Source organism: Pempheris klunzingeri, chromosome 13, assembly GCF_042242105.1.
Source record: "Pempheris klunzingeri isolate RE-2024b chromosome 13, fPemKlu1.hap1, whole genome shotgun sequence".
Classification (NCBI taxonomy): domain Eukaryota; kingdom Metazoa; phylum Chordata; class Actinopteri; order Acropomatiformes; family Pempheridae; genus Pempheris; species Pempheris klunzingeri.
The window spans coordinates 11,830,773-11,858,658 of NC_092024.1; the positions used below are offsets into that span (position 1 = coordinate 11,830,773).

Genomic DNA, 27,886 nt, shown 5'->3' on the forward strand with positions numbered 1-27,886 from the left:
GATTTCAATGATATCGCTGGTGTAAAAATGTGAAATCTGCCAATGGAGTTTTGAATGGAGATGGTTGCGCTGAGGGGGTCCGGCCACTAGAGGGCGCCGCTCGGGACTGTCCCGTCTTTCTATGGTGATGAATGGAGCGGTGCTAGAGGTCAGAGGTGAATGTTTGACAGAAAGCTGAATATGGATTCCATATTTCATGAGAAAGTAAGTTAAAACGTTTAATTTAAAACATTTAGCTACAAGCAATTCATTGTGTTTGTTCAGAAAGCCCTGGATCTTCTGGCGGCCATTAGTTAGCCGACGCTATCTGTCCGGTGTCAAGACATTAGTGGTGGTGTTTGGCAGTATTGTTGTCCAGACAGCTAAAATGCTAATTGCACTTGCTAGTCAGATATATGAAAAGTTTCTTTTCAGCTGTGAATAACAACGCAAAAAGCTTTGTAACATCCGCAAATATGTTGTTTCTCACAAGTTACTAAACGAACTGGTTTATCAGAGACATCAGGTCTTAATAAGGAGTATTAAGTGTAGTTGTACGTAAGCTAGCTGTATGTAGCTCCACTGGTGTATGAGTCTACCCGTGGGGACAGACCAAATCCTTACAATGTTAGTGTTTGCTAATTCCATGTCCGCAAAGCTAACTAAGTCGTTCATAAAGCTGTTTCATCGTGCTGTCATGTTAGCAGTGTCATTTGCGCTAGTGTCTCAACAATAACTGATCTTTAATTTGTAGCAAGAGGGCTCTCTCTGCGCCCAACACTGTCTCAACAACCTGCTGCAGGGTGAGTATTTCACCCCTGTGGATCTGTCCTCCATTGCTCACCAGCTTGATGAAGAGGAGAGAATGAGGATGGCAGAGGGAGGTATGGCCAGTGAAGAGTATAGGACATTCTTACAGGTGAGGAGTCATTATTAAAGATTAATGTTGGCGCATCAGCTTATTTTACATGTTATTACTAAACAGTTTCTAAGTTTATGAATGTGTCTCCAGCAACCATCTGGGAACATGGATGACAGTGGGTTCTTTTCAATACAAGTGAGTCAAAGAGATTCCCTTATTCATTCAGATCACTAAACGATATAAGTCAGTATTACATGTATATTTGTCTGTCGTCTAATTCATTTAGGTAATTAGCAATGCCCTGCGAGTGTGGGGCTTGGAGCTAATCCTCTTCAACAGCCGGGAGTACCAGAGCCTGATGATTAACCCAATGTAAAGTTACTTTTTCAAGACTGTTTTGTAAATATCACAAAGCTAATTTACAGTATGAGTCGATGATGACAGCTACTCCTGCTTTCACGTTTCAGAAATGAGAAAGCCTTCATTTGCAACTACAAGGAGCACTGGTTTACTATACGTAAACTTGGACAACAGGTATGAGGCATCATAAACAATTTTAATACAGCTCAATTACTCATTAAAAAACACTGTTTTGTTTTCATTGCAGTGGTTTAATCTGAATTCACTGTTGACTGGACCAGAGTTGATATCAGACACCTATCTAGCACTTTTCCTTGCACAGTTACAACAAGAAGGTATTGTACAATTTACTTTTATTAACAGTATGTTTAGGTGTTGCTATGCAGAAGAGGTTATAAGAGTTGTATTTGTGCAGGTTATTCCATATTTGTGATCAGAGGAAATCTCCCTGAGTGTGAAGCAGAGCAGATCCTTGGGATCATGAGAGTGCATCAGCAGCAGCGGCCAAGGCTTATTGGGGAGGATGAGGCCCAGACAAGCGCAGGGTATGTAGTATATATGCAGACAGTATAATAGGGCAGACTCAGAAATTACTTGGAAAGCAGTATCTTCGTTTATGTCTTTGTTTCAAGTTGCTGAAAAAAACCCTTTAATTTACTTATGACAATTGATCAAGCCTTAAAATGTGAGCAGCAGGTCAGCAGCCCTGAGCCAGGCGGAGATGGGCTTTGGTGTGGAGGAAGATGTAGTAGATGAAGATGACGAGCTGAAGAGAGCTCTGGCACTGAGCAGACAGGACATAGATGTGGAAGATGAAGAGGCTGATCTTCGCAGGGCAATACAGCTCAGCATGCAAGGTAAAGAGTGACTTATCCAAAGGTTTTAAAGTGTTACATTGTTTCTTTCACGATTAATGGCAACAAAACAGTTGATTTCGTAGACTCACATTTCTTACACTGTACTATCAATAAGGCTTTTACCTAATTAAGTTATATCAGTTAGTCTTATTTTCACAAATTGTATTCCAGGTTCACAATAATAATAATAGCACATAATGACATATATATATACTACATTATAGGAGCAGTGATGAGCAACAGATCCTCAGAGTCTGAAATGGGAAATGTGAAATCAGAGAGCCAGGTAGCTGGTAGTGCTGCAGGAGGAAAAAAAGAAGGCCAGAATGAGGCGCTCACAGCCGAGGAACTGAGGAAGAGGAGACAAGCCTATTTTGATCGGTAGGTTTAGCTGCATGTCTGGTGATTACTGCACAGCAGGTGCACACAATACTGTAAGCACTTATTAGTAATCCAATTCAATAGTCCTGCGATAAGCACTACTTTCTGAATTTTATGATGTTCAGTTTTATGTTGTAAATGTGTCTTCATTAAAATTAAGAGCTTAATGTATATCGACATCTGTTGACATAGACGGTGTTGTGGGGGTATTTTTAGAGGCCATAGTTAATGTTGTTGTATTTTATTCTTGACTGGAAAATTGATGCATGAATTTTCATACAAATTCTCTCTGTTGACCTCTTAGGCAGCAGCAACAAGCTCAGACAAACATTCCTCAACAGCTGGAAACAAAACCAACAGGAGGCTCAGGTAAGCACATCTGATTTTTTTTGTTCAATGCATTTTATTAAAAAAAAAAAAAAAAACCTTTTGCAGAAACGCATGAAATATACTAACCTAAGCCCTCTTCCCTCCTCTAGGATCAGTAAACACAAGCTCTGAAGAGGACCAACAACAAAAGCCTAGCCAGTGAAGAAGTGAAAGGTTTGCTTATGTTGTTTACCAGCTGCCTGGATTGGCAACCCCATACAAGGGTAGCTTCGCTCCTTCCTCTAACCTTTTGCACACGCGAACATAAGGACAGTCAGAAAGCTGACACGTTTCCCCCGGTTAGTTCGCTGACAGGCTATAGAGAAGAGAACGACGACAAAGAAAAAGCAGCAGTTAGTTTCATCTAACTCACTGAGGCACCGAGGCTGGGAAAAGGGTGACCACAGAACTCATGATGCAGTTAATCCAAGTTTGCAAATGCCTTTTTACCATGGCGCCTTCTATTTCTATTGTATACTGTTTTTTTATTCTCTTTTTTTCCACTGGAAGAGATGAAGAGGAATCTTCAGCATACAAAGGGTGTGTTTACTTGTATGAGGGTGAATACATACAGATATGGGTGTTCTGTGAAAGCCATAGGACGCTTATGTTAAGACCACAGTAAAGGTTTGATGGATAATGACAGAGCCTCCTTCCTTTATATTGGACTTGGTTTGTAGGATGTAAAATGTGATTCCAACACCCTCCCCACCACCAAACTATTGTAGTTCTGAAATCCTTTCTTGTTGCAGTGTACTGAAATACCTTTTAGTCAGCAGCACTAACATGTGTGGGTCATTTATTCCTGACATCATCCATCATTTTACTTGTGGATGTCTAAGAGTGACCTCCCAAGGAATTTAGACAACATCTCATTTTAATCTTGTGGCTTTGTTTTTACCTTTTTAAGTGTGTAAGTAAGAATAATGAATAATGTAAGATCACACAGCTCATACACACTTGATTTAAGGGTGTTTTTGGACAGACCGTGGACAGAATGATTCCGTAGAGCTATTTGCTGAATCTAAGATACATTTGACTGATGCATATTTTTCATATCTATGCCCAGAATTAGTTGGGATGGATTTGGGAACAAAGAAGCAACCTGTAAACACACCATGAAACTGCAGCTGGTAGATAAATAATACGTTATTCATTCCTGCACAGTATGATCACTTAAAACCAAAAAAAAGTCTGGCGTGTCCAGCCAGCCTTTCTCCTCATCAGTATTTGTCATGAACCCTACAGGGAATTTATTAATAAAAAAAAAAAAAAAATTGTTAAAATAATCATATTCCTTTTGGACTCCCTTTCACAAACTGTTTATAGTTTTACTCGTTTGTTACAGCCCCTGAAATATTTGTTTAAATTGCACTGATTTGCTTCACCCTGTATCCCAATAATACTTAGAGCAATGTTGTACACATAGGTTGTACAAAGATACATTCATTTGCACTGAGGTTGCCAGGGGTTAAAACTATGGAAGCCACTGGCTGATAGATGACATTCAAAATAATCAAAATGAAATTAAGATAATAAGAATGAAGGGCGGCTGTTACTAAACCTTATGATCTGTGTAATTTAGAATCCAAAGACAGAAACAAAAAATTGAACTTGTACTACCCACTTTTAAGTGTTCATTAGATGTGTTTGCATCACCTCTACAAGCTTCCATTCAGTCCCTGAAACCAAAATCTGGTTACAGGACACAATGTTAAAGAATAGATCACATTACAGCATTAAAACAGGGACATTTGTTTACAGTTATTATGTTTTCTGGAACTGATGACTGCTTAGCATGGATATATCTTGATGCGTCCACAGAGGTATTGGACGTTGTGCAAAGTTTGACTTCTTGTGCTGGATGACTTCCAAGAAGATTCCATGATATTGTTTTAGTTTTAGTTTGCTTTGCTTTTTTTCTATTTAAAATGCACTTGTGAAAGAGGATAAAATTGAAATGTTGGTAGTTGGGGTTTCATCATTACATTATTTTCACTCACTACCTTCTTACAATAAGTACTGATGAGTACAATACTCAGAATTTTTGTTATATTTCACGATATCATAGCACATTTTTTCATTTAATGTATTAGTTCTTGTTCCAGGATTAAAGTGACATTCACTACTCCTGATGCTTCCCGTGTCTCATTTATTGTAATTTGTGGTCAATATGCAGCGTGACGTCCGTCCCTCCTCTCTGCCTCTTGCGTGTATGGCTGATTGGCTTCTTAGCTCAGGAGCCAATGGGCAGAGCGGGGAGGGACATCAGGAAACAGCCAACACCTGAGTAAAATGGGCCTCAGCCTATTGAAGTGGCGTGCTCTTTGCTGCTTTCTTCCTCCCAGTCCTCCACCAGCCAGTTTGGTGTAAGATTTTGTCTTGTTTGCACCCATCACACTCTACGCACATTACTGATCTGCTAGATTAACATAATTCTTTTTATTTCACCTCAAGTTTATGTTAAATTCAACATGTTTAAAGTTTATTTCATACTTGAATCCCCTTTTTTGTCACACTAACTAGGCCAATTTGTGACAAATTGGGGGTTGTCCAGGACAATTTCAAATTTAATAGGCAAATTGGCTTATTGTGGGACTGTTTGTTGGCCTAATTTTCTCGTCAAAACTAGAACACATTTGCTCACACATTTTGTAAGCCGTAGTATCCACATGACCTTATTAAAGTGTGTGGAGGGGGTTTTGCACGTTAAATTGCACAATATTTTGTTCCCTGGATGCAGGTTTTAGGGAAAGTACTATTTGTTTGGTGGGGTCAGGAGTAATCTCTCTTCCCCGTTTTGTTTTAATTTCCCTTATTCTTTGTTGTTGTGGTGGTTGTCCCCTACCTGATATTGTACTTTATATATTATATTTTTCTAGTGATTTGGAAATTCTATTTCTAGGTTATCTTTAAAAAATGGCCACTAATGTAAATTTACTGAAAAGAGTTCCATGTACATTCTGAACATGGTTTGAAGGAGAAGCCGATGCACAGGACTGAGTTATCCTTGATCATGTTTTGGCATTAAATAAGTCGGGTCTGCCTTTGGGTGATTAGGTGCACGGTTTTGTTTGGAAGTTGGTAACTTTGATTTATATTACACAGATGCTCACAATGCTCATCGTGGAACAAGGGTACTAATTTTTGTGCTTAACAAAGCACAAAATCACACATGAAGGTTTATTTCATGTTTTTTTTTTTTTTGTTAATGACTTTAGGCCAGTTCATGGCTGCAGTTATTGATGGTTCTTGTGACATCACCTCTGGACCAAAAGGCCTCAAATGTTTGACAAACAGCTCTGACTCCATCTGAGACAACACAGCAGGCACTATGTCATGGTTAATATGTAACGCTCAGAGCATACTTGCACTTTGTCTCCCCAAATAATAGATTGGGCTTCCAGACATAATCTTGCCCAAGCTGAATGGTACGTATGAGAGTTAGTTAATTTTGGAGAATGTATGAGATGTAAGTAAATGTAATTCAGTCAAAACTATCCATTGCATTTCAGAACTAATTTTATTTAAGTGGTTTTGGTAGTAATGTGAGTGGAAGAAAATAAGTTAATTGTGCTTTTTTATCTTTTTTATATATCATATATTTATCTCTGCATGTTTACATGTTTCAGGTTGCGCACCCAAACCTTGCTGGACTTAAGATATGGCGGTATACAAAATGATGATGGGATTTATTTTCATTGTTACCTACATGTGCTTCCTTGCTCCTGTCCACCAAGCACACCCACCTAATGTCACCATTTCTGATCTTTCCTTCAAAAATATGGACTTTGCAATGAACCTATACAGGAAAATATCCAGCTACCATGACAAGAACATATTTTTCTCACCTCTGAGCATCTCTACCAGCTTTGCTGCTCTCTTACTGGCTTGTGATGGAGTCACACATGAGGAAATACTGAAGGGACTCAACCTGGAGCAGCTGGGGCAGGCTGACCAGCCGGAGCTGATCCCGAAACTCTTTCAGCTTCTCAATGAGAACGTCACACAAAATGGATCACTGAAGCTGGATCAAAGCATGGCTCTCTTTTTGCACCACCAGTTTGAGGTGGAGAAGTTATTTGAAGAGCAGATCAAGACATTTTTTGACGGCGACATCAAAAGTTTGGACTTTATGGACACAAAACGGAGCATCAGCTTAATCAATGAGTATATCAAGCACAAAACTGAGGACAAAGTGACAGATATGATTTCCACCTTGAACGTAGCGACTCAACTCATGTTAATCAACACAATTTTCTTCCAGGGTAAGTTGAATCAATCTTGTTTAGTTTAGAACTGCTTCTTGGGTCATTGTTAATTGTGCCTTTAACTGTATTATTCCTTCCACAGGAACCTGGCAGATGCCTTTCAACCCCAATTTTACTGACAGTGCTTCCTTCTATATTGACAACTATAGTGTTGTGCAAGTGCCGATGATGTTTAAAGAAGATAAATTCTATACAATGGTAGATTATCCTCTTGGTGCTAAAGTGCTGAAGCTACCATATCAGGATGGCGTTTCCATGCTTATCCTGCTACCCAACAAAGGCATGGACTACACTGTCATTGATGATGAGATCACTACTGACAAATTCCTCAACTGGATCAAAAACCTGCAAAAAACGTAAGTTAAGTGACAAAGCATCATGCTTTACTCCCACACGTCAGGCTTGTCTGCCTTTGGCTTTTCCACTTTTTTATCCTCTGTAATCTGTTATATTTTGAATATTATCAACCTCTCTAGAGAGGGGCTGTGAAAAGCACCCAGTAACAAATGTGCAAATACATTATATCATATACAGCAAAAGATAAGTAAGTCTACTCAACATGGCCGCCATGTCTTGTTCACAGTAAACTGGAAATCAGCATACCTAAATTCAAGATGGAGCAGTCATATTCCCTGCACAAACTTCTACCAGATATGGGCATGGCCAGTATCTTCAGTAATTCAGCCAATCTGACAAAGCTGAGTCAGGACCATGGCCTCAAAGTGTCAGAGGTTAGTTTTCAACTTCCCCATGCGGTAACAACATACTTTCATATTCCAACGTCTGCAGATGAATTTTTATCCTTTGTTTGAAATCACAGGTGCTGCACAAGGCTGTGATCGAGGTGGATGAGGCTGGGACCACTGCAGCAGCAGCTACATCAATTGGCATTACTCCATATTCCTTACCCAGGACCTTCTTTGTCAACAGACCTTTTTTCTTCTTCATATACCATGAAGACACAAACTGTCTGCTGTTCATGGGCAGGGTGATTGACCCCACCAAAAACTAGCAGTCATGACTATTGTGTTTGAGCTCTGAAATGCTTGCATGTGACATTTTGTTCATTCAGGCCTTAAAAAAGCCTATTTTCTTACTTTTTTGCTTCAAATGCTTGTGCTCCTTGCTCCTGCCTGTGCAGGATCCCTAGTAATAAAAAATGGACATGAGTGTGCCTCTTTTGGATTAAGTCAAATAATTTCTGCTCTTCAATAATGAAGTGTATGGACATGTGAAGTGAATCAATTGCAAAAGCTTTAAGATATTTTTCACAACCTGGTAACATGTAAGTTGTTCTTCTAAATGAATTATAACTAATATACACTACTCACAAAAAGTTAGGGATATTCGGCTTTCAGGTGAAATTTCAGGATGAACCACCACCAATACATTTCCTGGTTCAGTTAGAATTGGTATTTTAACAGTCCTCCTCATCGTGCTGTTCACATTCTGACATCATGAGACCAAGACGACACCTAACTATTGATCAGCAGCACCTCAAAACTGGAGGCTTCAAACAGGTCCTCAGACAGAAGTGTCCACTGAGCTTAGAGGGTCACAGAGTGTCATCAGCATGTTGCAACAGAGATACAGAGACTGGAAGAGTCACAGAAAGGAGAGGAGTGGACGTCCTTTGGCCACATCCCAATTTTACGTTTACCCTTGTTTACCCTCCACTGTTGGTAGATTTTCTTTCAATAAATTGTTTAAGATGAAGAAACTACCATTGCATGCTGATACTTAAATGTCCTACTTTCATGATATAATATCACTGTAGCATTCACTTTTTACATTTTCCATAAATTTCACCTGAAAGTTGAATATCCCTAACTTTTTGTGAACCCTGTATAAAGTATTGGTAGATGTTTTAAATTATTATTATTATTGGTGGTTTATGAGGACAAGATATCAGTGAATCCAGTTTTAAGTAGACGACACTTTAGTCAGATTAGAAATGTATGATCTTACTTTCTCCCGTTAATGTCTGATTTAAGAGGGTGATCACCAGATATCTGGCTACTGATCATTTCAAGCACGAAACATTGTGAACTTTTGCTGATAATCCGTAGCTGCAGGGGCGACTGATTACTCCCAGAGAAAAATAAATCACATGATTATTATAGATATAAATTTCTTTTCAGCAAGAAAAAACATCTGTGTAGCTGTTGTTGGCTAAATAAAGTTTTTTCAAACCACGTGATCAACACTGTCATGGCTGCGCCCTCGTGTCATGCGTGGTTGTTATCATCTGTAACAATATTTTGACTCTTCGAGAGTTTACAGTCCGTCGAGGTAGGTGTTTTTTATTAACTTACTTGTAGTTGTGTGGTTGCTTATGGTTTACTAAGCTCACAGGAGCTGATGTTTTTATGAGTGTCGTCCTATGAGGAATGGCTCGGCACCAAGCTGCTAGCAAACCTCACACATAAAGTTAGGCTTTAACATCTCAATTCAAGGGATGGAGTTTAACATATTGGAATGACTTTTTTTTGTAGAAAAATGAAGACAAATAAGATGAAGCCGAAGAGCAAGCGTCTGTCCCACGGGCTGCAAAAAACTAAACGGGGCATCCATGTGAAAGGCAAATGGCAGGCTATAGAGCTCGATCCCAGTCTCTTCTCCGAGGAGGGCATGGAGGGTCTGGTGTGTTTTGAAGAGCTGACAAATTACCGTCTGATAGACACCGAAAAGGCTGCAGCTAAAGCGGCGAAACAACTGAAAAACGCGAAGAAGAACAAAGCGAAAAAGAGAAAAGCCAGCGAGGTAGAGGGGGCTGGAGAGAAGGTGAGTGTGGAGGGCGAAGAGGGGGAGAAGACAGTTGAACCTGCCAAGAAAAGAGCCAAGAAGAAGAAAAATAAGAAGCTGACTGCAAAGGAATCAGCCCAGCAAGATAACATTTGTGCAGGAGTGCCACAGAAGGATGAAGCTGCAGGTGAGGAGGGAGAGATGGAGGATGAAACGGCTAAAGAAGACACTGTAAAAGATACAGCCGTTAGCTCAGAGCCAGGTGCCCAATCAAAACCCACAAAGAAGAGCAAGAAGAAGAAGAAGAAAAAGAAGAAACAGAAGCAGCAGGTAGAAAAGGATGCAGTCTGCGAGGCACAACCAAACCAGGAGTCTGCATCAGAACTTCAGGGTCCTGAAGAAAAATCCGCTCAAGAGAAAGCGACAAAGCCCCCTAAAAAGCAGGCAAAGAACTGGACGAATGCGGCACTTTCTGGCTCTAATGAGAAAAGTACTGATGTGAGCGCATGGAAAGACCTGTTTGTTCCCTCCCCGGTGCTAAAGGCACTGAGCAGTCTTGGATTTGGTTCACCGACTCCTATTCAAGCCCTGGCTTTGCCTTCAGCTATCAGGGATCGTATGGATATACTGGGGGCAGCTGAGACAGGTAAGATAAAATACCTTTTGCTCTTTTGTCCCGAAACAATCTATCTTCCTATGTTTCCTTCATAAGATAAGCTAACGTGAGCACTGTCATTACAGGAAGTGGGAAGACACTTGCTTTTGGTATTCCCATGATCCACACCATCCTGGAGTGGAGGAACGGTTCAGAAAAGCCTCATGGTGAGAGCACTGAAACAACCACTAAGGTGGAGAGTTTGTATTTACCAGCTGTGGAGGAGTCGGCAAAGTCAGGAGACGCAGCTGAATCCACAATAGACGAGGTCGCGGGGGACGACGTGGGGGCTGAGGATGAAGAGGATGAAGAGGGTGAAAGCATCATGGAGCAGGATGGCAGTGACAGTGATGAACATGACAGCGAAGATGAAGATGGCGTAGAAGAAAAAGATGACGATGAGAGGCTTGGATGTGTTCGAGTGATCAAAGATGCAGAGTTTGACTTTGCGAAAGCAGAAGAAAATTCTGCTGCCGGTCGGAGTCAGCCTCTGCTCGGACTAGTGCTCACTCCCACCAGAGAGCTGGCTGTTCAGGTCAAACACCACATCGATGCTGTGGCAAAATTCACAGGTAAGTCATTAAGTTTCAGGATGAGATTTTTAAATGAATAAAGCATAATTATGAATGTCAAGATACTCAAGATGTTACCGTTGTGCAGACATCAAAACAGCGATAGTGGTGGGTGGGATGGCACAACAGAAACAAAGAAGGATGCTAAAGCGAAGACCAGAGATCATTATTGCCACTCCAGGACGTCTGTGGGACTTGATCCAGGAGAGACATCCACATCTGTTGAACCTCAGGCAGCTCAAGTAAGTCACAATTGTCTTTCTTAAATGATTGGGCGATATGGTAAAAATCAGTATGGCATTATAAAACATAATATGTAATCTATATAAGGATGTGGCAAACATGCAAAATCACTGATGAGATGATCAAATTTACAACTGCGTCCCAAACGTTCCTTTCACACGGAGGACAAAAACTGCAGTAACTTAATATAATTATTTTATATGACTAGCCATAACTAACAATAAATGCTTTTTATGGTAACATCTTGTTTACATTTGCAATGAAAAATAAATGAAATTACTGAGCATATTTATTTTTCATGATCTCTGACAAATACATCTACTAAGCTAAAATGCCCTGTATTGATCGGTACATGAATGGGCTGAAGAAGACATGTTGACTTTAATCTGTGGTCTGTGGGCCTGAGGTACAACATCAGCAGTGAAAGGCTAAATAAAGCAAACAGTCCTAGCGTTGACTGCAGGCACATTATTGCTGTTTGTAAAAGTGATCCCTGTGCAATCATTTCAAACAGAAGGCCAGCAGCAAAATTTTTGCTGACAGCTAAACAGATAGCAGAGGTGGTGACCAGTGGCTTTTACTGAATTTAACTTCCCTCCAGAATTTAGTGACATCTGAGTAGGAACTTGTGTCTTCAGTAGCGTCCTGACTGGGCAGCTCCTAATGCAGTGAATGCTAATCAGTGGGCTTTTACTTCTGGTAGCTGCCTGTAAGAATTCTAAGTCAAGAATAAAACTCTGTCGCAGTGTGTTTCATTCGGATCTCTTTATGAAAGATGGGAAGAGGGATATCAGAAGTGTGATCAGTATTTCTATGTTACAGATTATTCGTTGGCTTGTTAGGTTCCCGGGCTAGTATTTTTTACCGACTCTTGGTTGTGTTATTCAACAGGTGCCTGGTCATTGATGAAGCAGATCGCATGGTAGAGAGAGGCCATTTTGCAGAGCTGGAGAGTCTGCTGGAGATGCTGAACACCGTGCACTTTAACCCCACGAGGCAAACATTTGTGTTCTCGGCCACACTGACCATGGCTCACAGCCTGCCCTCCCGCGTCCTACAGAAGAAGAAGAAGAAGAATCTGGACCAGAGGAGCAAGCTGGAGAATCTCATTGAAAAAGTGGGGATCCAGTCCAAACCCAAAATCATCGACCTGACCAGGAAGGAGGCGACTGTGGAGACCCTGACTGAGACACGAATCCACTGTCAGAAGGAGGAGATGGACTTCTACCTGTATTACTTTTTGCTCCAGTACCCTGGCCGCACCATGGTGTTCGCCAACAGTATCGACTGTATCAAGAGACTGAACTCCCTGCTGGTTATCTTGGACTGTACTCCACTGCCTCTTCATGCCAACATGCACCAGAAACAACGCCTCAAAAACCTGGAACGGTTTGCTGAGAGGGAGAGGTGAGCTTTGCACACACTTGCAGTAGCGGTCTGAAGGTATTTGCCTCAGGTTAATCTATCACAGGTTTACCTATGATGAAACACAAAAACCTGTTATCTGCAAATAAAATTGTATCTGGTTTATGGGAACTGGATTGTGTTTCCCGTTACTAGTTCCAACGTTGAGTTCATAATATATTCTTCACTAAACAGACTTGTTTTTACACGTTCCTCGAAATTGAGACTGGAGAAACAACTCGAGTATGTGCTTGTGTTGCTGCCATCTCGGCAAGGTGTCCCTTAGTTGAACTTAAACAATAGAAGTTGCATATATGGATAATCATTTTACACAGTAAGATGTACTTATTTTAGGCTCATAACATTAATTTGGTCACTTTGAAGACATGTTTTCAGTTCCTGTAATCAGCAGTAGCCCCGTGCTCGCTTGATCTTTATTCTTTAGTAGCAGATACTACAAACCCTGATTATTTGGCATCTCATGGCACTTTCCTTGGCATTCAATCTCTAGTGTAAACAAAATTAATTTAAAAAATTGGCTGGATTTAATTCACAGTTGTGTTCTGCTGACTACTGATGTGGCTGCAAGAGGACTGGATATCCCCAATGTTCAGCATGTTATTCATTACCAGGTAAGCTTTTTTTGGCTGTCCATAGCGTTTATCATTTTTGACTGAAAAAGAGTTGCTTGTATTCAGACTGCCTAAGTATTGCCCTACATAAACAGGGGTACTAATTAATTGTAACACTAACCACTACACATCACTGAGCCATGAGAGCATGGATTTTTCTTAGTTTGTCAGCATTCGTTTTACATGGCCAAGTTTTTCATTTTAAAGAATGGGCAGAGGACATTTTGCTTTGTCACAGTAGGGAAAGCACAGGTGTAGCTAATGAAATGAATGATGGCTGAATTCCATTTAGCTGCTTTAGTCTCAGGGTACTGGCCGTGTGCAGGCTGGCTCACTGTAGCAGCTTACTGGGACAGAGCCATCATTACTGTTATTAACAAATCCTTCTGTTTTTCCTGCTAGGACAAGTCAAAATGTCTGCTGTGAAAAAGACCTGTACAGTACATGAAGAGAGTATTACCTGGTGTAATTAACTCTAATAATATTCTCTTGTGGAAATCAGGTTCCCAGGACATCTGAGACTTATGTCCATCGGAGTGGCAGAACAGCAAGAGCCACAAAAGAGGGTCTCAGTTTGCTGCTAATAGGCCCCGACGACATGATGAACTTCAAAAAGATTTACAAGACTCTTGGGAAGGACGAGGAGCTCCCCATGTTCCCCATAGAGACCAAATGCATGGAAGCAATCAAGGTGAGATTCAGCACTAGGCCCTGTGTTTATGTGACGTTAATTATAATACTTGATTGTTTATTGTTGAGTGTGTCCCTTCACAGGAACGGGTGAACCTGGCCCGACAGATAGAGAAGATTGAGTTCCACAACAGCAGGGCGCAGCAGCACAACTCCTGGCTCAAACACGCAGCAGAGGCCCTGGATGTGGACCTGGATGATGATCTTTTAATTGGTAAAACCAGCAAAACAGAGAATTTCCTTTAACACGATCAGTCTATTTACAAATGTTCAAATACTGACACCTGAATACACCGTCCATGTCCACAGGCAGAGCACGGGACGAGGACACTGACAGAGAGCAGCAGAAGATGGTGAAGGGGATGAAAAAGCATTTGAAGCACTTGGTCTCCCAGCCTGTATTTAAGAATGTGATAAAGACCAAGTACCCCACCCAGATGGGAAAGCTCTCACTGCCTCTAGCAGGGAAAGAAAGTGCTCTTACCAAGGTTTCGACAGAGGAGCAGAAACAGAAGTTAAAGAGAGGCGTTCCACAGCAGCAGAAACAGAAGAAAGTACAGCAGCAATGACGTGTTAATGGAAATGTGTGTTTAACGAGGCCATCATTGACAGGATTTATGTAATTATTTCTTTACATAATTTGGTCTGAAGTCATTTAAATACTTATTGCACAATGAGCAAAAATTGTATTTCCAGATGTTGAATTGCTGTACACTGCAAGCTTTTATAAAATCTTTTTTCCATAAGCGTCTTAAAGCCCAGGTGGGGTTTTATTCAACCAAAGTCTTTATTCCTGAGTTGAGCTGAGTCCTGGTGGCTCACTGGTCAGTGTCGAGGTCGTGGGTAGAGAATGTTATAATGTGACGTTTGGTAGAGGAGGTGCAGGGAGGGTTCAGCACCCTCTGGAATGACGTGGTGAGCCAGCTGCTGTTCATCACCCTCCATGGAGACGATGTGGATGCAAATATCCAGGGCCTGTGACAACGCTAAGATGTCCACATGATCACACTCCATCGCCATGGCCTCCACTTCCTAAATGAAGAGAACGAAGACTTTATATGTGTATTTCTGCGACTTATCCTATGTAAAAAGCGTGGTCAGTAAAAGATTATCATAATTGAATCACTAGATGGCAGCAACGCTTTGATACTGACTTGATGACAGTACAGTTGCAGGTTGGGCGACTCCACAAAGTTGCAGAAGAAGTCGGCGTGGTTTTGCAGGTGTGCTGAGGTGAGCAGCCTGAGATACTGCACCACACTGTCAGAGGTCGCCCGCTCATTGAAGAGCCTGAGCAGCCCGTCTTCCTGCTCATCAGCCTGGCACTGCTCCACAACGCTTACAACCTTCAGAGAAACAGAACAGGTATTTTTACCGTATTGGTTGTACAAAAACTGCTCCTATTACTACAAATGCATTAAATGTGCTTTTGCTTTGATGGCCGTTCCCAGCACCTTTTTAATGAACAGAGTTCTAATAGTAGATGAATCACACTTGGAGGATAGTAGTAGTTGGGAGCTATTCATGGGCGGATCTTTATCAGTCACAAGATGACGTGGTGACAGATCAGTGGGCCCATCCTGTTTCAGTTAGCATCACTCAAGATTCATTAACACACAGCTGTAAGCTGGTAACAGATTTTTACCCATATATAACCATGGAATGCATTTGTGCTTGTGTACGTTTTCCTGGACTCACTCAAGATCTAATAAAATGCCAGATTTAAGTACAGTTACAGGTTGGCTTTTGAATTAAATCTTATTAAGTGTTGGATTTAAGGGATTGACACACACTTTCTTACTCATCCAAATAGTTGTCATAAGCATCTATGTTGTACTACACACCCTGTTAGCGTGTAATATGTCAAAAACATCACAGTGCCTTTTACGGGGACTGTTGTGGACTACCAAGAGGCCAAAACTGAGTTTTTAATGTATCTTCCAAAGAGGTAATAATATGGACATTTTTTTAATCGGCTTGTCTTGCTCCTAAGTTTGTTGTATTACTTGACATAGAGTAATTTCAGAATGTTTATTCCAACAAATAAATCCCCCTTATGGATCCCTGGTCAGTAAAATAAATGGGCGTGACTGTAAAAGGAAAAGTTTTCTTTACTGTGTTCAGGTGGTGCTTGAAGGAGCCCTCATCAAATCCCGCAGAAGACAGATCTTGGCCGGTTTGAATGATTTTCTCTTTAAATCTGAAAGTGAAAGCAATGAGTCAGGGCCACCTTAGCTTTGAAGGCACTTCAGTTTGATGAAAAGGCAGTCCTGATGATAACTGACCTCTGCAAAACCCTGGCATTGTGTAGGACTGACTCCAGGTGTGCCAAGCAGACGGCTCTGTAGAAGCAGTTTCCATCTCCGCGCACTTGTCTCACGGAGGAAAACTGGCTGCTTAGCTCCTACCAGGGGACAATAGACGTGGTTAAAATGCTGCAGCGAGTGAAGGCCGCCTGAAGTGCACCAGCCCACCCCAGCTAAACAGCCTACTTTATATTTGGCACCCGGTGTCTGCTCAGGAAACAGCGAAGAGATGTCCTCCCTGCCTGAGACCAGGCAGCCAGCCTCCATCTGTGGAGAAACACGCAGCGTTACAGTTACAGCACACACCGTCGTGTTTCAGCAACATGGAAACTGTGTGAGAAAATGTAATTACAGTTTGGCAAGACTGCGTGCGTCAAAGCTGCGCGTCAAAACATTGTTGCAGCTTTTTTTATTTCCATCTGCTGAAAACCGGATGTTTGCAGGTACCACGTGTTCGTGTTAAAGGGACAGTGCACGATTTGTTGAATGTTGAAACGTGTCTGCACAAAACATGGCAACCCACAGTCAGGCTACTGTGTCTGGGCTGTCCTCCTTTCTGTCGGTTTCCATCACTGTTGTGTCATCAGGTATGAGTGTTCAGACATTTGTCACATATTTAAAATGCTTTGGAAAAGCATTACGTGCAAATTGTACTTGAAGTATCCCAATAGTCAAGGTGGGGGTAACTATAACTACTTAATATTGCATTCACTCCATATATACTTAAGATATTAATACTTAATATACAATAATATTCATATTGATCTATTGTAATGTTTAGAATTTCTAATGTAACAAATAACTACATGTGGCACATTATTGTAGTGGCATGCAATGGAAATACTCAAGTAAAGTACACACATTTCAGAATATCCTTAAGTACAATGCTTGAGTAAATGTAGTCTGCTCAGTTACTCTCCAACACTATCTTGAATGTAGGGTGAGGGGGGTGGGTTAGGGTCCTCATTAACAGAGACGCCTCTAAAAAACAAGCTGCTATGGCAGAGGACACTCACACCAACCACAAGTATTTTACACTGAGGAGATTTCTCACAGCCTGACAAACCCAGATTATCACCTAATCCTTAGGAGCGCATGCTACTGACAAAATAAGAGCCCAAAACATGTGCTTAACATATTTTCCAGTTTTAACTGCATTGCCCCGAGGAGTAGCATTGCAGCATATCTGATGATCACTGTCTGCACTGGAAGACTGAGAAAACCTGTTTAGCAGTGTCTGACAACATAGAGCAGGACTGGATCAAGAATTAACTTTGCTTTTAATGAATGAATGTTTGATCTAAATTTGAGAAAATTGCACACATACCATTGTGAAGACCGTTTTAGTGGATATCATTCAGTGCATCATTTGATTGCGGCCATTTTTATTGAAAATTGCAATGTTTACATTCCAGAAATCCACTTTTTCATAAGGTTCTGATGCTCAAACACACACTGTTTACCTTATTTATGAAACACACATTTTAAGTGCACAACTTGGTGCAGAGAGTCAGAGGCAAAACACCCTTAAATGTTGACAAAAATATCTTAACACAAGGTCCATTTACTAGTTTTTCACAGATTGTTTTTTTTTGTTTTTAATTGCGGGAGACATTGTAAAAGTTCCGCATCAACTCGTCATCTCGCTCTTTCTACTGGCTTTACTTGAACTTTTGATTTGTGTTTTACTGCCGATGTTCTTCATTGATCCCCTGTCTCTTTTGTCCGTCAGAGCTGTTCTACTTGTCAGCGCCGACCCCGACTCCATCAGTCTCCTCGCTCTCCTCTCTGTGTCTGCCTTGTCCAGAATGTACTCCTGAAATCAAACTCTTGCTTAGTTAAAAGGTAGAGGAAGCTAAATTAGGAGTATTAATAGCTATTGTCCCAAAGACATTACCTTCACCATGTCCATCATTGTCAGTGTGTCCATGTTTTCCAGAGGTCCATACGCTGGTAGATAACACTGCTCTGCAAGGTTGTTGATGGCCATAAGCAAGCTTCCCACTTCTTCAACCTGAGTGATGACAACATTTCTATCCAAAAGTGGTATCTGCAAATCAGCTACGGGTCATTTCCATCTCATAATCTTGAAATCATACCTTCTCTCTGGACAGGCCTTGCTCCAACAGCAGGTTAACCTCGGCCTGCTTGTTCTTCTCTTTGAGCGTTTCTAACTCACTCTGGAGTTCAGACAGTTCCTTATTGGCCATCTGCAACACACACAAAAGCTCTTTAACAGGTTTTCCACTCAAGCACTGTCTGTTAAAACAAGCTGCAGTGAATATCTGCATGTCTGACCAATTTTTTTATGCTGTGCCCGTGCTTCATGGTCCGCAGTTGTCGCTGGCCCTGCTCCACCTCCTCTTCCAGACGCCCCAAACGCTGCAGCAGCTCCTGGTGGGTGATGGACAGGGTCTCATGGCGCCGAATGATGGGCATAACCAAAGACTCAGACCCGTTATCATGGTAAGCTGAAAAATATGTATGATATAGGGATCTTCTTAGAACTAGTGTGTATTTATATCAGCAGGGGGTGCAGCAGTTCAGTCATAGAGGTGACAAAGTCGGTCTTGAACTTACTGCTGGGGAGATAATCTAGTGTTTTCATCAAGTAGTCCTCATAGATTTTGTATTTGGCCATTCTCTCCTTCAGAACTTGATGTCTGCAAATTGACATATGGAAAAACTGGGGTAAAAAGCAACCGTGGGAGCGAGATCTTTGCGCTCCGGCTCTGGTTTACAGGTCTCACCTGGCTCTGAGGTGTTTCAGCTGCTGTGTCAGATCTTCTTTCTCCTTCTTCTTCGAAATGTTCTGCTCCCGTGCAGCCTCGTACTTCCTCAGTGCCCTGTGTCTCTTTGCTTCATTTTCAGCTACAAACTTCTCAAATTTCATCGCCCTCTCTTTAGTCTGGGTAAACAAACCCCAGCTGGATTAGGACAGTGTCATTTGACAGTGACAGATATCTACTCCCTGATCATTCTCGCATTCAAGTAGTCTGAAGAGGTTTCAGTTCACCTGCTGCTGTTTTATCTCCAGTTCAGACCTTCTCTGAGCTAGAGCCTCCGCGCAGCTCTTAAACTCTTGCCGTTTGAGTGCGAGCTGCTTGTCAACCTCATCCAGCTCAGCCTGTTTCTTCAAAACCAGGGTCTTTTGCAGAGTGTTCACTCCTGCTTCAAGGACTTTGCTTGAGGTCTACACATAGATTAAAAAATACTAATATCACAGAAACACGTTCCATGTACTGAAAGCTCTTAAAAAAGTGAGACATCACAAGCAACAAGTCTAATTTTCAGTATTCTTTTATTGTTATAATATTTCCTAAATGCACAGGTTGATGATAAACCATTTTATCCCTATTTTTATCAGATTTTTGGCTTACTTACTCTGTCTTACCTCTGTTACAACAGGTATGTAATTGACATTTTCAGCTTTTTTAATTCTGAGGAGAAAACAGACTTTCAGTAAGGACACCATGCATTTATTTTTAAGAAGAAGAGGCAGTCCTCTGTAATAAAGGCACAGGCCTACCTGGTGTCTTCCGACTGTGTCACGAAGATGTTTTTTACTCTGTTTTCCACCGCCAGTAGTAGACGGGGATCGCTGTTATCTAAAGCAGGAAGGGGAGAAGTCGCCATGTCTTTTCACTGTCTGATGAGGGAACAGGTCCTGCACTTATTCCACGTTCGGCCGATCAGAGGGACGACCGAGGCTCTTTTCCGGATGTTTTCCTGGATTTGTGTAGCTGTTGCCCGGGAAACCGCAGGCGCGACAACAGGGAATGTGCCGGGATACCGTTTCTCCGTTGTCATGGCAACTGGCAGGGGAGGCAGCTCCGTGTTGGTGACTGAGTGAGAGGCATAGAAATGAGGTCGGTAGAGGTCCGGGATGAGGAGGGGATGGAGAGCGCTCTCCCCGCTCTGATGCCCCCCAACAGTGAACCGGAGGGCCGCAGTCTGAGACCAGGAGGCTGTTTGGGATATTCAGCTCACATGATTACTTGTGCTTCCCTGCAGAGTTTACTGGTTAGATATGTCCCACAGTTATCCTGTCATTGACACAGAATGAAAAATAAAAGCATTCATTTGAAAAAAAAAAAAAAAAAATGCTTCTGCTTTCCAACTTCCCTTTAGAGATTCCCTTCAGTCATGTAAAAATATAAAAGCACTGTTTTGAATTATAATTTGTGTGTTTTGGCTTGAATATCTTGTTAAAAATAGAATATATAGATATATATCTCGTTTTTTTTCGTTTCAGAAGTTAAAGTGGAGGATGCAAGATGTGGCTTGCTTCACTGAAAAGGCCTGTCTTATCATGTGCACAGGAGGTTTCAAGTTTCCACATCACGCTTGTGCAGGTTTCACAACGAACCATGACTGGCCTCCAGACTAGCTGTGATGTCACACAATCCTACTTTTACCCAGGTTTGTTCACCCCAGATTTGACGCAAGCACAGAGAAATCTCCCCCCTGCAGCAGATGAATGTGAAAACAGCCCTCTGGTGTCAAACTCTACACATACATCATTCTGCAGTGAGAGCCAAATATCCAAGGGAAGTTACAATAAGCAAAACACATTTTGAGTGAAGTAGGACTTAATATTAGCTTAAATAGCTCTTCACCGTGTCTTAACAGCAGAACTACAGGTTAAATTAATACCACTGACGATGGCTGCATCCACATTGGTTTTACCAGCAGACCTTTTCACCCAGCACACGTTTTGACATGAAATAACAGAAAGCCCACAAGTGTAATTAGTGATGTTAATAAGAGCCAAACATCATTTAGCTTTGCTAGCTTCAGCTATCAGGATCACTGACAAGGCTTCCTGATACACTTTAATGGAGCACAGCCACTGTTAATGGTATTGATTACACCTGTGCTTCTCCTGCAATGACTCGAAAAATCTGCTGTGAAAAAGACTCATTCCAGGCTTCCTGGGACATGGAGCATTGATCTCGTTAATGGTATTAGTTCCACCAAGGCATTTTCTGCTGCGGCGTTTCTGTGAAAAAGTCTGTATTTACTGTACTAAACAGTAATCTACAGAGGAAAAACATGAACTTGCATTATTGTGAAAATTTAGCTTGCAGTTGATCACGTGTCAGTATTGCCACTGTTTCTTCTTCATATTCTCATACTGTTATGCAACAGTCCTGCATTAAATCATACCTCCATGATGGTTATAATGTTCAGTGTTTTGTGGTATTTTAAAGGGTGTAGTTTTTAATTGTATTGTGTTATAGAGGTGTTTCTAGTATTTTGTCTAATCCATTCATATTAGGGATAGAGTGATATATTCTACTTTTCATATAAATATGAAATATGCAATAAATATACCCTTCACAGTAACAAATGCACTATCTACATATCACTTTTTTTGGATGTACAGTTGCAGAATGGTGCAGTTTTCACAGTGTAGTCAAACACAGGCAAATTTGTCTTTGTTGGTCAAAAATGTTGGGCTTCTCAGAAATTTGGCAACAGCTTGAGAGCTAGTCTGCACAGTCTAGTTCCTCCAGCTGTAAATAGATATGCTGAAGGACTTGTTTGTGTCAAACCAAAAGCAGGAAGATGCAGGAAGCAACCTTCCAAAGAAGAAGACAAAGATCTGATGTCATTGTTCTGTGAGGGGATCGACACATTTGCAATGGCAGAGCAGCTTCTGTGAACGAGGATGAGGAACTCTGACACACGGTGAGTTACAGTCTTCAAGCTTTAAATGAAAGTTTTATACATCTGGTGTTTCTGTGAATGCGCATGTATTTCATCTTTGTTTGAAGAAATGGTGAATAAACAGCCACTTCTTAGTCCACAGTTGAGCAAGTAAACAGTAACTCCAGCTTTATGTGTTACTCTTATGGCATCTCTGTGCTGCTGAGCTCACTGTAGCACTCCACACGACCTCACACCAGTGTTGCCTCTGGAGCAGCAGAATCAAGTGGAATCAAGCACAGTTAAACATGCCCTTAAAAGGCATCTACCCTGTTTGCCGGAGCTGCTGCTCTCTGATGTCTGCCAGTGCAGGTTTCAGCTCTGTCAAATGAGCTTGGTCTCTATTTCATACAATATGACCACATAGTATGTCTGTATTACTACATACAACTGCTGTAAGTTGGTATATTATCCTTCATTTTAACGACTTTGCAAAACCTGACTTTACAGTTGCTGATGTTACTGTTCTGACTTTGGTTTTCTGATCTTTTGGTCTTGATTATCAGCCTCATCCGAGGTCTATGAAGAAGACGGCAGCACACTGTTGGACGTTCGGGTCCTTAGACTGGATAGCACATCTCATCCTGTGATGATCGCAGTCAGCAGATCCAGGTCTCTTTACCAGAGACTAAACAATGATATCAATGACAGGCTGTCTGTCTACTCCCCAAGTCTCCACTCTTCAGCCAATTCAACAGGAAACTTGCTCAGGTGAGAACAGATAATATTGCTTTATAAGGCACCTTTTTATATGAGTTATGGTGTGGTATGCACATGACCATGAGATTAACCTTCACAAAATATCCCTGAGTAATCCTTTTAAAATGTTTAAAGTAGTTAGTATATTCTACATAAATATAAAGTAATTCAGTAGTTTCTAATATGGTACAATTATAAAACAAAGAAAGTGTTGTCAGTTGACTAAGTTTTAGCAGTGCCGAATATTTGAAGTAGAAACTTGGGTGTTTATGAAATCATGTAAATATGTGAAGCTCGTTGGCTGTTTTCCCCAAACAAAAAAACTCTCACAGTGGTCAGGCGCCTGGAAATAAGCTTAATCATAAATCTGTTTCGTGGGAGGAAAGAAGTGATAAATGATAAAATAACATTAAAATAAATCTCGAACACAACAATAATCGAACATTTGGTGTTTACAGCAACACGCTGAACTGTAGTTCTGCAGTACTTGAATAGTTAGAATACACTGGAGGTGAATTGTGACAAAATGATATTCCATTATCATTCATCATTTCACCTCAAGTTTTACATCTAAATCTTTAAAAATACCTGAACAAAGGAAAGATCAACTAAAAAAAACACCATTGCTCTAATACTAATTGCCTGCATGTGGCCTGACTGTAAGTGTGCAGCAGCTTTAACTGTCACCGGTAAGAGACTTTGAAATGTACATATCTGCATTATAATGACTTTAATTTCCTGCAGATGCCATATAGGTTGGCATGTGGTTTGCCAATCACAAAACACCTTCCTCTTGTGGAGAAACTGTGGCCTGTTTAACGTGAATAAAGCAGTTATCGAGTAAGTTACGAGCCAGTAGGAGATCCTAAAACAATTCTCCGACACATGAGCACTGCCTAGAGGTCATGAACGTGAATAATTATGTCTTTGTACCCATGTGACTCTACAGGCGCTAACATTGTCTGCTGCTTTTCTTTAAAGGGAAAGGAATCTTTTTAAAATAATTGTAGTTTTTCCAAATGCCAGTCAAACCGTATTTTAACCAATTTGCCCACAATAGGACAAAGGAAAATAATTTCCACAGGAAGGAGTCATATCCTCAGTATTGTTTCTGGGATTTTTACATATTTTACACACATTTCATATGGTGGTATTTTAAAGGTGTGATTCCAATATTTTAGAGCAGTGTGTAGCTGAATCAGGTGCCTCTCTGATCAAGGAGAGCAAACTTCGAAGGGATTATGAGTCTCTTTTTATTCAAACAAAATGAAATTAATAATAAAAGCAATTAATGTAATTCTAGACCATCACTTAGGAACATTTAATTGAATGAAGATATAATTGCACAGTTAAAATGTCAAAGAAAATGTCCAAACCAAAAATCTTGATGGCCAATGATAAATGTCCAGGGGGGACAGTGGGGGAACTCATGACTCCAATGTTTCTGAAATCCTTGCTGTGGCCCTGTTACTGTATGGTCCATTTGATGGTAAGAGAGTCTTGACTCATGAAATGTGTCATTTCTACCATTTAGTTATCTTCGGTTGTAGCCATTGTTACTCCTTGTTTTTGTGTCTTTGTGCAAGGCTTATTCCTCTAAAAATCCCCCTTTAAGATTAGAGCGCCTTATTATCTTGGTTGTTTAATGTGGAAACCGGCCAATGAAAGAAAGGCTTCATGTAAAGACAGACATCTCGGCTTAGACTGCATTATCCCCGGTGCTGCTCGCCTTATCTCTGTATGTCCGAGTCTCTTGACATATATGGATAAACCCGTCACCCTGCCGCCTGACAATACAGTCCCAGAATAATCTGAGCGATCACAGCTGAGCCCCGCTCGGCGCTGCTCGCTGCTTCGCCGCTTCTCTGTGTGGACAAACACCGCCGTGAGATCTGTCATCAGTAATGACGAAATTCAGCTATTCTGAATACTTATCTCAGTTCCGTAATACTGGAGCTAAATGTAATAATGTTCAGCCGCCACAGCGAGGAGATAGGAGGAGAGGAGACGGTCAGAGCGGCGGAACGTCAGAGCCGGAGTGAGTCTTTTGTTGGGGTGTTTGACACGAGGCTGTGTGTGTGTGTGTGTGTGTGTGTGTGTGTGTGTGTGTGTGTGTGTTGGGGGTCTTTTGTGAAGAGTAGCCAATATAATCTTGATTGATTTTATACCACACCACATTAGGTACATTTGCTTATTTAGGTTGAATAAAGCCAAAAAATTTAGATAATCACCTAAATATAAAGACATAAGATCCGTGTTTGCAACAAAACTGTGGTCCTCAAACAGAGCTGATGTCTGTCTGAAATTATACTTAATCACATTTAGGTTCAAGTCAATTAAGGTGCTTTTTCCCCCCCCCCTCCCCTCAAGGGATGCTGACCCGGTGGTCTTTGCCATCAGAAGAGGAGATGTGAGGGCTGTTAATGATCTGACAACATCGGCTCCTCACAGCCTGCTGAAGGAGAACAAAGATGGATGGATACCTTTGCATGATGCTGCCTTCTGTGGACAGACAGAGTGCCTGGGGACCCTGCTGAAAGGTATGACATTGAAAGACATTATTGAGGGTCCCATGCATTTGTTAAATCACATGGGTTCAGTGTGCTGATGTAGGAAAGGAGGACATAGATCTATTCAAAGGAGGTGTTGTGATGGGTTGTTTGCATATTTTCTACTTGAGTGTCAAAGATGGTTTGTGTGAAGCTGTATATTTTCCCCTCCAGCCCATCCAGGTTCTGTCGACAAACGTACCTTGCAGGAGCAGACGGCCTTGCTGCTTGCTGTGTCTTGTGAACACTTGTCATGTGTGCAGTGCCTTCTGGAGGCAGGCGCCGACCCTGACATCAGCAGCAAGAACAAAGAAACCCCATTGTACAAAGGTACAGCTATGAAATCAATTGTATACAACAGAACTATTTAGGGACCAAAACGGGTGTAGATAGCTGTGTGTCCTGTCTGTTTCTGCAGCCTGTGAACTGGAGAATGTGGACATGGTGAGCCTCATGCTGTCCTATGGGGCCACTGTGACCCAGCGGTGTGGTCAGGGTTGGACAGCCCTCCATGAGGCTGTATCCAGGAACAACACAGAGATCTGCGAGATACTAATAAGAGCCGGGGCCACAATCAACCCAGCCAATACCTACAGCGTCACACCGCTCATTGTAGCAGCTCAGCGAGGACAGATGAGGGCACTGTGTTACCTTATTGGGAAAGGTACTTTTCTGCACAAAATATTCCGCCTTGTGTTGATTCTGATCCCTGTTTAAAGGTTGTAAAAGAAGAATACTGTTCTGTAGGTGCAGATGTGAACATGCAGACATGTGATGGTGTCACAGCGCTGCATGAGGCTTGTAAACATGGCCACAAGGAAAGCGTAGCTGTGCTGTTGACTAAAAACGCAGATGCCAACAAGCCCACTAACTCAGGACTGCTGCCGCTGCATGTTGCTGCCAAATATGGACACCATGAGTAAGTTAAGATACAACAACTTCATAATGAGGTATTACTACAGTAGAAAACATGAGCGAAGATAAAACCATTGTTTTCAGACACGAAATTTGTGGTTATAATGTACAATAGCGTGGTTATTGCAAATGAAACTATAAGAGAAACAGTGCTGTATTTGTTGTCTTTGTATATTTTGTGTTGTTAACATCCATGTTTTGTGTTCAGGATTGTGACCCTGCTTGTGCCAGTGACAAGTAGAGCCAGGCTCCGCCACAGTTGTATCAGCCCCCTCCACCTGGCAGCAGAGTACAACAGACACACTGTGGCAGCTGTGCTACTCAAGACAGGTGCAGATGTAAATGCCACACTGGCCCACAGTCACTCCATCCAGTACGCTGATCGACGCGCAACAGCCCTCTACTTTGCTATTGCCAACAGCAGCACCGAGACAGCAGAGGTGTTACTGAACGCTGGCGCTAGTCTGAGCCTGGACCCAGTCAGTCCTCTACTCATGGCCGTGCGGAAGGGCTGTGTCAGCACTGTGTCCTTAATGCTGGAGAGAGGGGCCGATGTCAATGCCAGGATCCCGTCGTATGCTACTACGTTTCCTGCTGTTGTGGCACTATGCATGAATAATCTGCCTCTACTCAAGTTCCTTTTGGACAATGGCTGCGATGCTCTCTCTTGCTTTTCCTGTACATACGGCAGCGGCCGTCACCCAACGTCAGGAGGATCCCATATAAGAACTGTTGGCAGCACTGGATACATTTTGCAGAATGACAGCATGCTTCCATTAAACTGCAGTGAGCCACCAGACAGGGCAACACAGGTGTGAAAAATAACAGTGACACACAATTCAAAATCTTATAGTCTTTATAAGTAATTTAGATTTTTTTCTGCTTTTCTTCTCCAGTTCTGTGAGTGGATCACAACATCAGTCATGTGTAAATGGGCAGGACCAATCATAGACCTGCTGCTGGAGCATGTAGGTCAAGTTCAGCTGTGCAGCAAGCTCACTGAGCAACTGGACAGCCGAGAAGAGTGGCTCGCTGTTAAGAGGAAGTCACGTAAGTGTCTGTTAAAATCTTATCATTCACTTACATCCTAAAATGCAAATGTGTCTCTTTTATGGCCCCTTTCACTTCCTCACATATGCATACAACACAAATGATGAGTACAAATATGGATGTGACCATCCTCTTTGTCTTGTCTACAGTGTCGCCTCGTCCACTGCTGCACCTCTGCAGAATGAGGATTCGGACCCAAATGGGGAGACAGAGACTGAAATCTCTGACAAGCCTACCTCTGCCAGACAGACTCATCAGATACTTGAGCCTGGCTGACTGACTTTAAGATGAACTTTAAGTAATATAGGCATCAGAGATGTGATGTTTCTTTTTTTAGTTGCATCTAATATCTTGAATCTGTAAATGCAATTGTCCATGTATAAACCATCTATTTATAACATATCTAACGTGACAGTAAGTTTATTTCATCTGTCTGTCAGAATGTTTTGTACTTTCACAGAAACGCTCTGTGAAAGTGAAAATTATATAAGGCCCAAAGGAGATCTTGCAGGAAGTTGAATCATTTATTTGAAAATAAGTCATTGTTTCAAATGTGCCTATCAAACATAACTCCGACAAAGAAAAAGCAATCTACTGTACGTCCCACATTCTATTCTCATCTTAGAAACAGAAAA

General features: G+C 41.6%; 6 protein-coding genes across 11 annotated transcripts; 4 read left to right on the forward strand and 2 right to left on the reverse strand.

The window, feature by feature from the left end:
- Positions 1–138: 138 nt before the first annotated feature.
- atxn3 (ataxin 3) lies at positions 139–4,911 on the forward strand. Its single transcript, XM_070842869.1, has 11 exons — positions 139–204; positions 734–898; positions 992–1,036; positions 1,128–1,213; positions 1,309–1,375; positions 1,449–1,536; positions 1,617–1,746; positions 1,895–2,058; positions 2,283–2,439; positions 2,744–2,808; positions 2,919–4,911. Exons 1-11 carry the CDS (start codon positions 160–162, stop codon positions 2,969–2,971), a joined length of 1,065 nt encoding a protein of 354 aa, XP_070698970.1. The 5' UTR covers positions 139–159; the 3' UTR covers positions 2,972–4,911.
- A 1,561-nt stretch (positions 4,912–6,472) lies between these two features.
- On the forward strand, positions 6,473–8,091 carry serpina10b (serpin peptidase inhibitor, clade A (alpha-1 antiproteinase, antitrypsin), member 10b). The gene is made up of 4 exons (XM_070842995.1): positions 6,473–7,076; positions 7,162–7,435; positions 7,663–7,810; positions 7,900–8,091. Exons 1-4 carry the CDS (start codon positions 6,473–6,475, stop codon positions 8,089–8,091), a joined length of 1,218 nt encoding a protein of 405 aa, XP_070699096.1.
- A 1,196-nt stretch (positions 8,092–9,287) lies between these two features.
- Positions 9,288–14,589, forward strand: ddx24 (DEAD (Asp-Glu-Ala-Asp) box helicase 24). The gene is made up of 9 exons (XM_070842861.1): positions 9,288–9,371; positions 9,575–10,470; positions 10,566–11,051; positions 11,140–11,293; positions 12,186–12,701; positions 13,255–13,330; positions 13,833–14,021; positions 14,105–14,234; positions 14,330–14,589. The coding sequence occupies exons 2-9, from the start codon at positions 9,579–9,581 to the stop codon at positions 14,587–14,589; spliced, it is 2,703 nt and encodes a 900-aa protein (XP_070698962.1). The 5' UTR covers positions 9,288–9,371; positions 9,575–9,578.
- Positions 14,590–14,845: 256 nt separating this feature from the next.
- Positions 14,846–16,743, reverse strand: LOC139212339 (ubiquitin thioesterase OTUB2-like). Its single transcript, XM_070842870.1, has 6 exons — positions 16,679–16,743; positions 16,513–16,593; positions 16,306–16,424; positions 16,136–16,220; positions 15,175–15,366; positions 14,846–15,052 (listed from the first exon to the last, which is right to left on the reverse strand). The coding sequence occupies exons 2-6, from the start codon at positions 16,591–16,593 to the stop codon at positions 14,846–14,848; spliced, it is 684 nt and encodes a 227-aa protein (XP_070698971.1). The 5' UTR covers positions 16,679–16,743.
- Positions 15,360–27,651, forward strand: LOC139212335 (ankyrin repeat and SOCS box protein 2-like). 6 transcript variants are annotated; one of them, XM_070842864.1, is made up of 13 exons: positions 16,846–16,913; positions 18,059–18,171; positions 18,664–18,792; positions 20,649–20,748; positions 21,891–22,020; positions 22,545–22,749; positions 25,108–25,277; positions 25,461–25,616; positions 25,705–25,950; positions 26,034–26,205; positions 26,410–27,013; positions 27,098–27,251; positions 27,401–27,651. In XM_070842864.1, exons 6-13 carry the CDS (start codon positions 22,628–22,630, stop codon positions 27,529–27,531), a joined length of 1,755 nt encoding a protein of 584 aa, XP_070698965.1. In that variant the 5' UTR covers positions 16,846–16,913; positions 18,059–18,171; positions 18,664–18,792; positions 20,649–20,748; positions 21,891–22,020; positions 22,545–22,627; the 3' UTR covers positions 27,532–27,651. The 6 variants fall into 6 exon arrangements, with proteins under 6 accessions (XP_070698967.1, XP_070698965.1, XP_070698968.1 ...); XM_070842866.1 differs by lacking the exons at positions 16,846–16,913; positions 18,059–18,171 and adding an exon at positions 15,360–15,385; XM_070842867.1 differs by lacking the exons at positions 16,846–16,913; positions 18,059–18,171 and adding an exon at positions 18,274–18,393.
- ccdc197 (coiled-coil domain containing 197) lies at positions 17,716–19,962 on the reverse strand. The gene is made up of 9 exons (XM_070842868.1): positions 19,856–19,962; positions 19,721–19,766; positions 19,343–19,519; positions 19,077–19,234; positions 18,907–18,989; positions 18,625–18,797; positions 18,426–18,536; positions 18,224–18,340; positions 17,716–18,142 (listed from the first exon to the last, which is right to left on the reverse strand). Exons 1-9 carry the CDS (start codon positions 19,960–19,962, stop codon positions 17,957–17,959), a joined length of 1,158 nt encoding a protein of 385 aa, XP_070698969.1. The 3' UTR covers positions 17,716–17,956.
- Positions 27,652–27,886: the final 235 nt, after the last annotated feature.

Coding starts and splice junctions, on each gene's coding strand:
- LOC139212335 (XM_070842862.1), top strand. CDS start 24,642: ATGACGAAATTCAGCTATTCTGAATACTTATCTCAGTTCCGTAATACT. Junction 25,951..26,033: donor GTGTTACCTTATTGGGAAAG/GTACTTTTCTGC, acceptor ACTGTTCTGTAG/GTGCAGATGTGAACATGCAG. Junction 27,252..27,400: donor CGCTGTTAAGAGGAAGTCAC/GTAAGTGTCTGT, acceptor TCTTGTCTACAG/TGTCGCCTCGTCCACTGCTG.
- atxn3 (XM_070842869.1), top strand. CDS start 160: ATGTTTGACAGAAAGCTGAATATGGATTCCATATTTCATGAGAAA. Junction 1,214..1,308: donor AGCCTGATGATTAACCCAAT/GTAAAGTTACTT, acceptor TTCACGTTTCAG/AAATGAGAAAGCCTTCATTT. Junction 2,440..2,743: donor AGACAAGCCTATTTTGATCG/GTAGGTTTAGCT, acceptor TTGACCTCTTAG/GCAGCAGCAACAAGCTCAGA.
- ccdc197 (XM_070842868.1), bottom strand. CDS start 19,962: ATGGCGACTTCTCCCCTTCCTGCTTTAGATAACAGCGATCCCCGTCTA. Junction 18,798..18,906: donor ACTAGATTATCTCCCCAGCA/GTAAGTTCAAGA, acceptor CATATTTTTCAG/CTTACCATGATAACGGGTCT. Junction 18,341..18,425: donor AAGGCCTGTCCAGAGAGAAG/GTATGATTTCAA, acceptor GTCATCACTCAG/GTTGAAGAAGTGGGAAGCTT.
- ddx24 (XM_070842861.1), top strand. CDS start 9,579: ATGAAGACAAATAAGATGAAGCCGAAGAGCAAGCGTCTGTCCCACGGG. Junction 11,294..12,185: donor TTGAACCTCAGGCAGCTCAA/GTAAGTCACAAT, acceptor GTTATTCAACAG/GTGCCTGGTCATTGATGAAG. Junction 14,022..14,104: donor AATGCATGGAAGCAATCAAG/GTGAGATTCAGC, acceptor GTCCCTTCACAG/GAACGGGTGAACCTGGCCCG.
- LOC139212339 (XM_070842870.1), bottom strand. CDS start 16,593: ATGGAGGCTGGCTGCCTGGTCTCAGGCAGGGAGGACATCTCTTCGCTG. Junction 16,425..16,512: donor CACCGGGTGCCAAATATAAA/GTAGGCTGTTTA, acceptor GTCCCCTGGTAG/GAGCTAAGCAGCCAGTTTTC. Junction 15,053..15,174: donor TGCAACTGTACTGTCATCAA/GTCAGTATCAAA, acceptor CTCTTCATTTAG/GAAGTGGAGGCCATGGCGAT.
- serpina10b (XM_070842995.1), top strand. CDS start 6,473: ATGGCGGTATACAAAATGATGATGGGATTTATTTTCATTGTTACCTAC. Junction 7,436..7,662: donor ATCAAAAACCTGCAAAAAAC/GTAAGTTAAGTG, acceptor TCTTGTTCACAG/TAAACTGGAAATCAGCATAC. Junction 7,811..7,899: donor ATGGCCTCAAAGTGTCAGAG/GTTAGTTTTCAA, acceptor TTGAAATCACAG/GTGCTGCACAAGGCTGTGAT.